The 15,095-nt window shown below is 35.9% G+C and overlaps 1 protein-coding gene across 6 annotated transcripts in view; it reads left to right on the forward strand.

Annotated features, from left to right (window-relative positions):
• The window catches only part of AKAP6 (A-kinase anchoring protein 6), a 237,037-nt gene that overhangs the window by 75,554 nt on the left and 146,388 nt on the right, over positions 1 to 15,095 (forward strand). For all 6 annotated transcript variants that reach the window (XM_061997543.1, XM_061997541.1, XM_061997547.1 and 3 more), the window contains one exon: positions 14,175 to 14,271. In XM_061997543.1, coding sequence (XP_061853527.1) covers positions 14,175 to 14,271 — 97 coding nt within the window. The remainder of the gene's footprint in view (positions 1 to 14,174; positions 14,272 to 15,095) is intronic.

Genomic DNA, 15,095 nt, shown 5'->3' on the forward strand with positions numbered 1-15,095 from the left:
CATAATCACTCTCTGCAACTACCTGTAGGGATGTTAAAGTGAGGTGGGAATCTGTCTCTTTCATATAATGAATGATAGGACAAGAGGAAATGGGCTTAAGTTGTACCGGAGGAAGTTCAGATTGGACATTAGGAAGAAATTTTTTGCTGAGAGGGTTGTTGAACAATGGAAGAGGCTGCCTAGGGTTGTGCTGGAGTCACCGTCCCTGGAGATATTTAAAAGATGCATAGATGAGGTGGTGAGGGACATGGTTTAGTGATAGGCTTGGCACTGGGAGGTTAGTGGTTGGAACTAATGATCTTAAAGGTCTTTTCCAACCAAAATGATTCTATGATTCTGTGGTCTCTGTAATGCTCTGAACATCCTACCCGGACAGGTCCTTGTTGTGAAGGTAGAAGGCAGCTTCTCAAGTTGGTCCATTGTTTCTAATTAGCCTATTATTGCCTCTGTGCTGGGTAGTTCCTGGGCTACTCAGGGAATTCACAATTAAGTGCACTGTGTGTGCACAGCCTTATTACCCAAATATATCACAATTATAATTATTAATTGCAGGACAAATAGAAATTCCATTCTTAAATCACAGTTACATCTTAAACTCCATAGATTTTGCCATGATGAGTAAACACATGGTTTTGTCAAGGGTATAATTTTTTTCTACAAAATGTAAGGTAATCTACATCAGGAATGTGTACCAAAATAGACAGTCTTCAACTTAGAGGACAGTTTTCCTGCAAATTTTGAAATTCAGTTCCCCGATTTTCTGCAGAAGAGCAATTGGTATACTCTTCAGTTAGATAACACCAGAGCAGAAGGTGATCGATTAAAGTGCTCTGAGAGATCTCTGGAATGGTGACTGAAATTGTTCTTTCAATTTTACGAGTCTTCACAACTGAACAACATTGGTGAGACTGATTTGGGATCTGTGTGCTTCCTGTTCATACAGAATGGCTGACATGAAGTTGCAGCACGTGAACTTCTGGCACCCCTACAGGCAGCAATCCAAGCCAGCAGATGTTGAAAACACTAATATATTTTCATAAAACAGCTCTGTTTTTCAAAGGAAATATATTTTGCCACAAAGGCCTCAGTCATCCCTACTAGAGAAAACAGTGAGGTGGGTTTTGAATTTTGTGAACGACTAGGCTCAAGTCACTTCTTAATGAAAAGATAACTTTATTGACCTTACAAAAAAAAAAAGGAACTTCTGAAAACGGTTTCTGAGTCATTCTATCTTTTGTAGCTCTTCTTTTCTCTACGCTGATTGTTGCCCATTGGCAATCTGATCAAAATCAGCTACTATCAGATTATAAACAGAGACTTGGTGGTATGCAAATTGGTTCTCATCAAAAACAGTATCCTGAAGGCAGCTTATGAGCTAAACACATCTGTCTAGATGGTATTGCTGTGCCTGTGAAACTAAGCAGACTTTCTTACCAGCTCAACATATAAGAATTCATAAGAATTCATGTTGCTCTTGACCATTTTACTTTGCTAAAATAGACATTTTACTGCTCGTTATCAGTGACCTTGTTTTAGCGCAGTAAGTACTCTGGTGTGGTGGTTTAGCAAGATGTCCACCAAGTCATAATATCACCTCCCCTCCTAAACTGGACAGGAGAGAGAAAAATATAACAAACTGTGTGAGTTGAAATAAGGATGGAGAGATTGCTCATCAATTAGTGTCATGGGCAAAACAAACTCAACTTAGGGAGAAAAAGATTTGATTTATTAAAGGAACAATAAGAGCAGGGAGATGAGAAATAAAACTGATTCTTAAAACATCTCCCCCCACCCCTCTCTTTTCCCAGGACTCCTTTTCCCACCCCCCAGCGGTGCAGGGGATGGGGGTTGCAGTCAGTTCATTACACACAGACTTTGCCGCTGCTTCATCTCTGGGGGAGACCTCCTCATACTTCCCACTGCTACACTCCCTCCCCATGGGAGACAGTCCCTCAAGAACATCTCCAGTGTGGGTCCTTCCCAAGGGCTACAGTTCCTCATGAACTGGTCCAGCATGGGTCCTCCCAGGGGACAGCTCCTCACACCCTGCCCCAACATGGGTCATCCACTGGGAGAGCAGTCCTTCAGGGACAGACTGATCCAGCCTCACAGGATCACAAGTCTTGACAGCAAACCTGGTCTGGTGTGGGCTCCTCTCTCCCCACACCAGACTCCCAGGTCCTGCCAGGAACTAGCTCCAGGGTGAGCTTCCCACAGAGTCACAGCCTCCTTCAGGCATCCACCCGCTCCGGCGTGGGATCCTCCATGGGTTGCGAGCGGATCTCTGCTTCCTCGTGTCTTCCATGAACTGCAGGGGCACAGCTGCCTCACCATGGTCATCACCACAGGTCACAAGGGAGTCTTTCTTCCAGGTCCTAAGCACCCTCCTTCCCCTCCTTCTCCACTGAACTTCTTGTCTGTGGAGGTGTTTTCACATTCTCCCTCCCTGTTGTTGCTGCAGTTTAGCAACTGCGCAGTAACTTTTTCTCCTTCTCAAACACGTTATTCACAGAGGCATTACCTCAGTCACTAATTGGTCAGGCCTTGGTCAGCTGCAGGGTCCATCTTAAAATTGACTGTCCCTAACCCTGTCAGCTACAAGAGAAGTTTCTGGTAGATCTTTGTTTAAAGAACCCACCCCTGTAGCTCCCTTCACTGCCAAAAACCTGGCCCAGGCAAAACCACCACACAAATGAGGAAATGTGAAGAACCACTGAAGAAAAGGTATAGACAAAAGGCACTATACATATTTGCTCAGGCCTGAGACTTTTAATTCTGTAGTCTTAGCTTTTCTTTTTGTTGTTAACACAGTACTGTGTTTTCCTGTTGCTGTGCAACTCCTAGTTGTGCACCTTACTGTGGCATGCTCTTAATTCTTTTGGCCTAAGCCATTTCTGTGTATAGTGCTATACTTAGAGCTAGATAATACAAGACTTTTAAATGGAAACCTACAAATGAAGAATATCTTCTTTTAAACTTATTTGTTGAAACTTTAAAAATCTTTCTGGCATTATTAGTAGATGTTGACAAACAGTATTTTTCAGTGGAGATAAAATTAATTAAGGAAAGATCTTCTTAGAAATAGGAACTAGTAGTCAAGTGTTTTTGTCCTAGCAATCTTACTCTTCAGAATTTCCATAAGATTAAAATTCTGAAATCTTGAGTACAGGGAATGTAAAAGATAAAAAATATATATGGAGACAGTAATGATAGGCTTTTCATTTTGTCTTCAAAAACAGCTAAAGAATGGTCTAAGGTTCCCATGATGATATACTTTCTTTCAAAGTGGCTGCTGCTTTCTGCCTTTTTGAGTAAGACCATGACTGTAACCTACCTACATTTAAATTTGCAATTTGGAAGAGAGCAAATCTTAGAATCATAAAAAAATTAGGGTTGGAATGGTCCTTCAATGTTCATCTAGTCCAAACTTCCCCCTGCAATGAGCAGGGACTTCAACTAGATCAGCTTCCTCTGAGCACCATCCAACCTGACCTTGAACATTTCCAGGAATGGAGCATCTACCACCTCTCTGGGCAACCTGCTCCAGTGTTTCACCACCTTCATTGTAAAAATATTTCTTTCTTATGTCTAGTTTAAATCTACCCTGTTTTAGTTTGAAGCGATTTCTACTTGTCTTATCACAACAGGCCCTGACAAAAAAAAAATTATAAGCCTACTTTAGTTACTGGAAGGCCACAGTAATGTCTCCTCAGACCCTTCTTTTCTCCAGGCCGAACAACCGCAACTCTCTCAGCTTGTCTTCATGGAAGAGGTGCTCCAGCCAACTGATTATTTTTGTGCGCTTCCTCTAGACTTGCTTCAACAGATCCATGTCTTTCCTGTGCTGAGAGCCCCAAAGGTGGGGACAGCACTGCAGGTGGGGTCTCAAAAGAGCTGAGTGGAGGGGCAGAATCCCCTCCCTTAACCTTCTGGCCATGTTGCTTTTGATGCAGCTCAAGATGCAGTTCGCTTTCTGGGCTGTGAGTGCACATTGTTGAGTCATGTTCAGCTTTTCATCCACTAGTACCCCTAAGTCTTTCTCTTCAGGGCTGCTCTCAATGTTTCACTTTGCTCTCATTGTAACTAGATATATCCCATTTAGATAGCACAAAGAGGAATTGTTTTCACTCATGGAAAGAATGAAGGAGGATGTCCTCCTTAGAAAGAATTAATTGTTCACACCAGGATTATTTGGATATATATATGTTTGCTGGTATTTTTTTCAAGCAAAAATATATGTTCTATTTAGTTGAAACTAGAATAGCAAATATTGTTCTGTAGAAAGTACAAATGGCTAGGATTGCATGGAGTTGTTGCTTTACAAAGTGTTGTTTCTTATTAACATTTATAAATATCTAAAGGGTGGGTGTCAGGAGGTTGGGACATCCCTTTTTTCTATAGTAGCTAGCAACAGGACAAGGGGTAATGGGATGAAGCTGGAACACAAAAAGTTCCATTTAAATATAAGAAAAAACCCTATTTCGCTGTGAGGATGTCGGAGCAGTGGCACAGGCTGCCCAGAGGGGTTGTGGAGTCTCCTTCCTTGGAGGTCTTCAAGACCTGCCTGGACATGTTCCTATGCAACCTGATCTAGGTGAACCTGCTTCTGCAGGGGAGTTGGACTAGATGATCTCTAAAGGTCCCTTCCAACCCCTACCATTCTATGATTCTGTGAATCAGAATTTCTTGTTTTCTTGTTCTAATAAATCCCTGTCTGTAATTTTTACCTCAATTTAGTCACAAGCGTTGCACCACATTAAAGTGCTTTTTATCCCAGAATTTTTCCATAATAATAATCTTTTTAGTTATTATATTTACTTTACATGCTACAATCTTAAAATGTAATTGAAAAAGTATCTCTAGTATTTCAAAATGAATTGTACAACCTGCTTCACACTAGCATTTATTTATCTTCTATTTAGGAATTAGATGTCATCTTCATTTCAAAAACAAATTCTTAAGATATCAAAAATTTGAGGATTTTACTATCTAAAGAGAAATGAAAAAATATTTTCATGTGACCATTATAAATGTTGCTATCCCTATCACGGCTCAGCACTTTCTTAGCTGTAAACAGCAAATACTTTTATACAGAAAATAGATGTGTATTTTTACATTTAAGAAATTGTGTTGGTGAAGTAATGATGCTTCTGTGATATCTCATGATAACTGATCATCTGTTTGTAACAAGTCAGCTATGTCTGAAAAAAAAAATCATTCTCATCTCCCTGGAAAATCTCATTTTCTGAAAAAGAAGTATTAAATACCTGTTCTCACTGAAAATAAAGTTAAATACACATGCCTTGGGCTAATGTGTATTAGCCCAAAATATACAATATTTTCCTCAAAATATACAATAGTATCTGTAGATTGATGTTGATAAAGAGTTAGAGCAGTATGAGTAGATTAATCTCTCTGAAAATTCTAGTGTCCAAAATCTAAACTCTATCACTTTAGAGAATTTTGAAGTCTTTTGATCTAAGTGTATGAAAATACAGTGTATGAACAAGCTTGATAAATCAAGAACAACTGCATTGTTCTTGTTTTTTGTTTGTTTGTTTGGTTTTTTTTTAATTCACGACATTTGAGGTCTAAAAAATTTAGAATTTTATTTTCAATGATATCCAGGATGTTTTTAAGCTAGTGTTTATTCTTTTGGAGGGAGGAGTGATGAGATTCTTAGAAGTCAGTGTTATTTTACATGGAAGGTTATAGAGGGTGGTATATTCCTCTAAGTGTATATTAAGTAGGTGATGTAGTTTTGTAAGAAAATAAGACCAAATGCTGTCATTAAGCACATTAAAACCCAGATTGTTCAGACTTTGGGAAATGTTTAAATTAATTTGCATGTGCAAGTGAAGCTGAACAGGGCAAGGTAACTTGACTTGGCAATGTTACAAACGTTCATCCCCTCTCAAGCCTTACCACTCAAAATGATAAACTCTTTGGTCTGTCACATAGGTACTGTATCCTGTCACATAGGTACTATAAGTTTGAGAGGTGAAAGTGAGGGATTCCATTGGGTCCATTGTTTGCCTGGCTTGCAGAAGAAATTGTTTGCATGCAGGGAATTCAGTGCCTAGGATAATATAATGAAATCAAACCACTATTATAAAATATTTTGAACTAACTTGTTCAGGAAATTTCAGTGAAAAAAGTATTTCACATGAGTTCTGACTTAGAAGCTTTATAACAACTGCAGAGTGACCACTGTTTGAATGACATGTTGGTCATGCTCTTTCCACTAATTTATCATCGTAACAACTTTTGAAATACCTTAGTAATGTTTGTTTTATTCATAAATTGCCTAATGCTTATGTTGGAACCCTGTTAATTGTGATTTTTATTTCTTTTAAAATGTATGCTATTGCTGAAATTATTGTATGCTCATGCGATCAGATGCAGGCTGTAATTTGTTTTTGAAAGTGAAATGAGCTTTCTTCTAAAACAAATTCTGAGATTGGAAATCATTAAAAGAATAAAATGACAGGACCTCAAAGGGCAAAAAAGTACACTTCCAGCAATATTTAAACTATATTAAACTTATCTGCCAAGAGCTATGGTCCACTCCCATGAGTTCTGTGCTATCTCTCTCAGAGGCTTTAAGTACTAGAAGTAATATGATTGCTGTCTGTGTTTTGGTGTTTGCAATGCTAAAGCTTTCAGCAGACATATGGAGAATTCAAGGCCTGAGTAGAGGCTTTGATTGGTAAATTATTTTCTTTGTATCCCCTATGTTTTGGTTTTTTTTGAATTTCTTAGTTGCATAGATGAATTGGGTTCATAATTTTGGATCTCATTTTATTAGATATATTTTGCTAAGGAGATATTTTAGTTCACCTTTAAAATGCATAAAACCTTATATCTATACATGTATAAAAAGACAATTACACCTGCCTCATATTCTCCTGCGATTTTAATAGAATTAAAATCCTTCAAGCATTTTTCTAAAATTGCGTAGTGTTATTTAATGCCAGTGAGTGCTTTTTGGTCTGTAAGTTAATACATTTATGTTTATACATTTATATTTAAACTATAGATAGATAGATAGATAGATAGATAGATAGATAGGGTTTTTCTCCTTTATGTGCCAAGACTGCCATCCCCCATGAATTTGTCTTTGGTTTGGAAAGCATTTTTCTTGGTTGCCTTTTTTTTCTGCATGTGGTTGGACAACGTAGGCATATTTTGATGAAATAGTTTTTATGCATACTGAGCCTCAGGTGGAAGAAATGTACCTAGAAATGTGTAAGGTCAGCCAAACAAATGTCGTTTTGATGGAAGAAGTTGTCAGAAGACTATGAGTTCTGCAGATTATTTCCTGAGTATCTCAAGAAGACAAGAAATGATCAAGGACGATTATATATGGCGGACTGGATGTGCAGCTCACCATACTTATGGCAATTTAACAGTCCTTTCATTGTATAGCTATTTTGCCTGTATGCTTTCCTGCCTGTGTTCTTCCATCCCTTGTTGTCTCTTGATAATAAACAAACTGAGATTCAATTTAGGAAGCCTCATATAAATGATTTTTTTTTTTACAATGTAAAATGTTTAGACAGAAAAAGCAAAGAGAAATTTATGTAGTGAAACACAAAAAAGAGAGTAGGATTGGCAGAAGAAGAATTTACATGAGTTCGAAATACAAAATGTCTGCAAAAATAGCTTTTATGCTTTCTAATCTAAATCTGTAATATAGGCTTCCTGGAGAGTTGGATTCACTATCCATTTTCTCCACATCTAAAACCACGCATTCAAAACTTGGCTGAATTACCTAAGATATGAGAAATAGAGAACCTAAAGTATTTAATGTGAGGAAGACTGGGCTATTGATGTTTAAGTGGTAACAAAGGGAGGAAAATGTTGATTACCTGATACTGGAGTGGCAGAAGCTGTGATAGAGAAGAAAGGAGTGAGGTACAAAAGTATAGATGACTGTAGGACTACTAAGGCAAAGCCTGGCCCTGTGCATTTAGGTTTGCTGGCCTATCACAAATTCTGTAAGAGAAAGACCTAGACTACTGCTCTGTCAGCCCATTACATTGTAGTTACTGCAATTACATTGCTCCTGCATTTTTATCCAGTTTACATTTAAAAGTCTCAAGAGATCAGGACTTTCACTGTTTTCCATAGGAGATTATTGTACAGTCTAATAAATCTGACTTTTGGAGGACATTTCACTGTATTTATCTTAAATTTCTCTTTCTTAGTTTAATTTCACTAGTCTCATCTACTCTACCTTCTGATACTGTATTATGCTGATGTTTTCTTTCTATTTGATATTCAGATTCATGGAATATAAATAGATAAAAATGGACCATTCTCTTTGTCATCATTTAGAAAGTCATGTTTATTTCTTGTAATCTTCCACCGTTTCCACCTTTAAACATATTTTGTTTGCTGTTCACTAAACTCCCAGCAGTTTGTCTCTTCATAAATATGCCTGATCCTCCCAGGCAAAAAGTGCATTCAGATTGAGTGAAAGATGGAGACTCCATATCAGTGACCAGAAGGTACAATCATTCCTGAGGTTGCTATAATTATCTCATTACTAAGCATTTTGAACTAAGAAGGTTCAGTTAATGTTAGGTTTAAATGAATTATAAACTTAGACAAGGAAATTGTCTGAGCAGTCAAACTGTCTTACATCTGATCTACATCTACAGTGACACAATGCCAGGGTGAGATGATGATTATGGAATTTCAGTAGTGAGGTTCCCAGATCAGTTTTATGTCAATGTTAAAGGTATTTTAGATTATAATTTGATCTTGTGCATCAACATAGTCATTGTTATTGCTATTTTGCCCATTTCCGTCTGCCTGCAACTGCCAGTGGAAGGACTTATCCCCAGAGAAACACATAAAATTATTGTCTTTTAAAGCTTTCTCATTGCAGGGACTAGAAGGCTACATCTTCTTTCCATGAGCTATTAAATCTTTAAAAAATATGTACCAGTTCCCATTGGTTATAGAAGAAAATAAAGTGTGGTTCATCTAAGGAAAGTGGTGGTCATACCGTATAGAGATTTGCTTAGCAGCTGGTGATAACTGGCCCCTTGACCATCATTGCTATAGGGAAATTGTGTTTGCTAGCTCAGGGACAAAATAAGACCCTTAGTGAATGCTGCAGCTTTAGAGGAGGATTCACCATGTTCTTAAAAAACAAAGGTTAAATCCCTGCTATTGTGGTAAAAGTCAGCCTTGAGTATGAATAAGGCATTTCCACAGCACTTGTGTTCTGTTTAGCAGATACCACTCAAATAGAAATACAACTTAGGTTTGACGGAAAATATGAACAAGAAAGAGACATTGACTTGAGCCATTTAATTCCCAGGAAAACATGTCCTAATGACTTCTAATAATCAGTAGGCTTTATATCCTTGATGAAAAATGTGAGACTTTCCTAAATAAGATATTTTCCAAATGTAAAAAAGTCAGTTTAATGATATATTTGTAGATGTAATGTGAGAAACGCACTATGTCATAGAAGATAGGATCTTTTCCCATGTAAAAGTTTCATACAAATATCCATTTTATATTACCATTGATCAATTAATTATGTATTTAATATTATGTTGATAGACTCTTAAATATATAACAATTTCCCTGTGACTATAAGGACAGCTTACATGATAGTTATTTTTTTAATTTAACAAGTGTCATTGGTAGGTAGTATTCACGACTATGAAAATACCACTAAATTATTACATGGCTTATTAGGTTGTTAATGTCAGTACACAAATACCAGGCAGCGATCAAACAGAGACTTTCTGTGTGGTAAGAACTCCTAAAGAAAAAAAAACCCAAACCAAACAAACCAAACCCCAGAGAACTACCTTTCCATAACAAAAAGTTGAATTCAGTACATAATATCTTGGTATTTTATCATAGTGAGCTATTGGGAAGTAACTGTGCCAGGATGAAAACAGTTGCAAAAGTAACTGCATATTAAGAATATTAGAATAATTTTCAGGAACTGTTTTTAATCATATTTCCTCTGAAAGAAATGAAATGTGGTAATTAAAAAAAATGCAACTTTTTCTTTTAATTTATTCTTATATAGCAAATATTTAATAAATGTTTCACACTTGTTGCTCCGTTTTCTTAGAACTTTTATGTCTGTTGTAACTGTCTCCCTATCTGAAAAATAACATTTTTGATAATATTTGTGGGAGTTTGGTTATCCTTCCAGGATTGTCTCAGTCAAAGAATCCCATTTCTTTTCTACTAGAAACTTTTCCCTTCATTTAAAACTTAACATTTCAATCATATCTGTTAGAGTGAGTGTTATAATGAAACTGCTCTCAACCAAAATGTACATTAAACTGTATCTAAATATAGAAGTCCATATTTTAGTAATATTTTACTTTTCTCAAAAAGTGCAAGTGATCCTTAGGAAATTATAAATTAGTCTTTCTATTAAAAATTCTAAAATCATAGGTCACTTAGATAATTTTAATTGTCTGTACCATTGCTCTAAAAAACAAATGCCATAGAAGCAGTGATATTTTTCTCAAAGGTATTTAAACACATCAAAAATGAACCTTAAGAAAATTAGGTCTCCAGGGTACCCCAGGACACCACAGCTGCTAATAGTATGATTGACTGAGAAAATGAAAATATTTAATTTAATACAGTATCTTAATCTAGCAATAGATTTAAACTACTGTGTCATTTAAATTGATCTATATTTATGTATGTATTGTCAGTTCACATGATACCTAGTTCAGAGACAAAAAATTCACTGGAAAAAAATTAGTTGGAAACATCATGGTTTTAAAAAAATACAAGCCTATACAGAGTCTGTGTGCCTCTGGAAAAAAAATAAATTAATACTTGATTGTCCTTACTGCAGATATGAATAGGTCAAGATCTAGTTTGTGTTTTACCAAATTGTTCTTAGGAAATTCTTGTAAAATGTTGCAAACCAGTGAAAGATTGCATATCACAGCTCAATATGTTCAAACTGTAGGATACCCACTCAGTAGAAGTTTCCTAAATCTAAGTGTCTTCAGCCATAAAATAAATCCTTAGGGGAGCTTAAAATAAGTAATATTTCAAAGAATTTTTCTCATCCTCCATTGTACAGACAAATAAGCTGACAGGGAGAGATTATTGTATGCTAGAAAAATTGCTCTCTTATTTTTAGTGTGTTCAGAGCCCAGTATAGATTAGGAGGTGCTGTTTTTTTTCCCATAGAGGTTCTGCAGTATTATTGTCTGATAGATCAATCAGTTTCATAAAAATCAAGGGACAGCTTTATTTTGTGAAGGCCCAGATCTTTTGCCCCATGCAGTCAACAGAAGATAGAACTCCTGGGGCTTTGTACTTACACTTTTGGAGTCTTTATCCCTGTTTATTTGCAGTTCTGTAGCTTTAATAACACTGCATAATTCCTGCTTTGCTTTTCCTTTTTTGTTAAATAAGAGCAGCTCAAATTTTTATGTAAGTGCATGATGACTGGGAAGAGTGCAGAGAACTTTGTGGAAATTTTGCTTGTTGCAACTTGTAAACTACATTATATACACTGTAGTACTAGGGATGACGTTAATGTGTTGTTTAAAAAGCTGCTGTCAGACCAATGCACATGCATTTTCCATAATGTATATGTGCTCATGTGTGATATTTGGACAGCTCAATAGCTGCAAATCTGTCTGGTAAAATGGCTTTGATTAATTGACTTCTCCATTCCTCTTCTTCATTCCTCTCTTCAGATGCAAAGGCTCCATTCATTATCAGGCAAGATCAGAGGAGGAGGGAAGCAGAATACCTGGGTCACACGCTGTTAGAGTTACAATGTTCCAAATGCTATCATAAGCAAATAGCAGGGAACAAGAAATATCCAGAATGAGGGAGGACTTCCCTGTTTGAAGGCTCTCCTCCGTTTCAAATATTCAGCTTGGTTTTGCTTTTAGCTGTGCAATTTTGCATCTCTCTGTTTTATATACATGTATATAAAACAGCTGGCTTTTTTTCATGTGTTTTTTTCATGGGCTTGGTCTAGATGATCTCTAAATGTCCCTTCCAACCCCTACCATTTTGTGATTCTGTGGTCCTCTGATTCTGTGAACTGACAATTTTGTTTTCTGATTTTATTTATACTTACATGACTGGTTCCTTCCCTTTGATACCTCTGTGCTACAAATGTCATGTATGTTCATGGGTACTTGTGCCATACATAATTTATCCATAAAATCAGAGTTTTGCACAAGGAGAATATTGCTAGTCAAACCCCCAAAGTTTGGCCCCATCTTTATTCATCATATTTTGCTTCTTCAGTTTAACATTATTACTGGTTAATAGGTGCACCTGAAAATCAAGCTGTATTATACTATCTGGTGCGTTATGTTAAATGAATCTTTTCTAGGACAGCAAGTCTCTTTTTTTTTTCCTAATGAAAAAGAATACCTCATCTTTTCCAATTTTCCTATCAAACACATCTACATCATCTCGAGACACTGACACATCCAGCTGCATCTATACTCAACTTCAATTATATGAAATTACACAACCTACTCTCAGGTCCTTTAGGTTCTCTTTTGCTGTGTGAGGCACAGGCATAGTGCATTTCCTGTGAAGTGCATGATTACAGACTATTCAGTACAAGCCTGTTTTAAGTAAACAGTAAATTAAATATTGTCAGTGCTTGTTCAGACGTGCTCTTACAAAATAAAAAGAACTTCTAGATTTGGGTTCATAAACTCCAGATTTAAGAAAGGGCCAGACATAAACTAGGTATCTTTTTTTTTCCGTTTTTAACTTTTCTTGGCTGACCCGGTTGTTCGACAGCTGGTACAAACCAATATATTCAGATGTTCATACAAGGAAAATTGGGCTAGACAAAATGCTGAAGGTAGCAAAATTCCTGTTTATTGCTCTTTATTTAAATGGGGAATTCTCAAAAACATTCTATCACTGTCAGATATACTGCTGGCTGAAAGACCTGTAAGAAATTGAGCAACATGCCTCTTCCGACTATGAAAATTACAAGAGAACAAGTTTTATTATGGTTCTGGAAGTATTACTTTCTGCTACACTAATGAGCCTGACTTAGAGTTAAGAAAGAACGGAGATGATTGCTTCCCTAAGAAATGACATTTTTTTAGTATTTTGTGGTGTTGCTACTTCAGTACTGGCATGTTCACTAATATATGGAAAAGTCTTATGAAAACCAGAAGCTACGAATGTGCACTTGCACTTTTAATCTCTGCCAGTTAACTCATTCCTAAGAAAGGGCAAAACTCTGTTCTTTCAAGTGGTCAAATATTGTTTTCATTAATTCTGTAGACATTTCAAAGAGAGCAAGAATTGCATGTTTGTGCACATGATTTGTGATTAAATACACCAAGCACCTTTTTCTGTATTGTATTTTCTTTCTCTTTCTTACACCCAAGTATGTGTGAGAAGCTCTGGCAAATAATTGACAAATTTATCCAGAGTTATCAGTGGTGTATGAAGTGGCATAACATATAGGAGATGATGTTTCCAGTTTTTCTCTCTATTACTAGATTTTAATACAATTTGTAAAAATAAATTTATAAAAGAAAGAAAATATTTTAATCACTGTTAAAGCAGAGATTCTTTGTAAACTAGTGAAAATATTAGTGGAAAAAAAGGATTAAAAATACTTGCTTTGCAAATTAGGAATGCAGAGATCTAAAGGAGCCTGATTTGTTCTTTGAAAACAGATATGAGAGTTAACTCAGAAACACAATATTAATAGATTTGTATGAGTGCACATAAGGCCAATATATTCAATGCTGTAATTTTTTATGGTTTCATAAATAGTGCTATCACCAACATTTCAAAGAAATCTGAAAAAAACAGAGCTCATATGTGGTGGCATAAATTTAGTGTATTTTATAGAACACTGTTACTCCAGATATAGCCTACGGGTTGTGACTTTTCATAAAACCTAATGAATTTCTAGGTTTGTCAGCTGTTTCAACACAGATGCACTTTACTGATCTAATGGAAACATTTTGAGCCCAGATCCAAAATATCAATAGCTTTTAGTATCACAAATTAGTTTGGCTATTGGGTAAATGGGGATTTGGTTCTTGATAAAAAGCAGCAAGTAATTTTGTATGTGTGTTTTATGATAACTGCCTCTCCAATGTCTGATACTGATGTTTTTTTCTTTCTATTCCTTTTTATTTTCTTTTTTTCTGCAGAGTTTTAAGTTGAATGTAGATAGCCACTGTGCTTTAAAAGAAGCAGTAGTAGAAGAAGGACGTCAACTTCTTGAGCTTATTGTATCTCACAAATCAGGTAAATCCATCTGAAATATTGCAAGTCTTTATGTCTCCAGACTATTAAAGAATGAAGAAGCATTGCTGTAAATTACTGCATATATTCACTTCCTTATGTATTATTAATATTTACATTATCAGATTGACCTTCAAGATTTATAAATGTTTCATATACTGCATACAATGCAGTGATACTTATAAAATGAAATACTGCCTGCAAATAGTCTGTTCATTTTATTTTGGTCTTGCTGCTCAAATGGGTTTCAATTGAAATCATGTCACTGAAAACTTCATCCTGACACATTCTTTGATGTAGGTGCTATGGAAATAACATTAATAGAATGAATTAGGATTAAAATATATATATATATATATATTTACATACTCTGCATGGGTAATTGCATTGGTAAAGCTTTATTTTGGCACTTAAAAGAATTCTTACATCAATTTGAATATCATTAATAAAGAATAGATTAAAATAAAAATACCTTTTTCCTCTGGTTAGGCTTGTCTTTTTCTGCAGAGGCCTTAAATTGAGAGAAGGAGGAGAGATGTACTGATTTCCCTTTCTCTATCCTCACTACCCCCTATATTTTTAGATGTTTGCGTGACTTGTATGGTAATAGGGTTTTAATCAGCATATACTGCTATGGAATGCCATCTTAATTTTGGCCTACTTGTCATGCTTTTCATCCAAGTTGAAGTTTGGTCTACTGTTTTCTGATTATGTTATACATTGTGCCTCTATTGTTTCACAGCATCAGACAGATATGTGTAAAGTGAAAGCTATAGGAAATTAGTGACTTCTATGTATAATTTTAAAAACATATAGAAGCCATAACA

This window comes from Colius striatus, chromosome 6, assembly GCF_028858725.1.
Source record: "Colius striatus isolate bColStr4 chromosome 6, bColStr4.1.hap1, whole genome shotgun sequence".
Classification (NCBI taxonomy): Eukaryota; Metazoa; Chordata; class Aves; order Coliiformes; family Coliidae; genus Colius; species Colius striatus.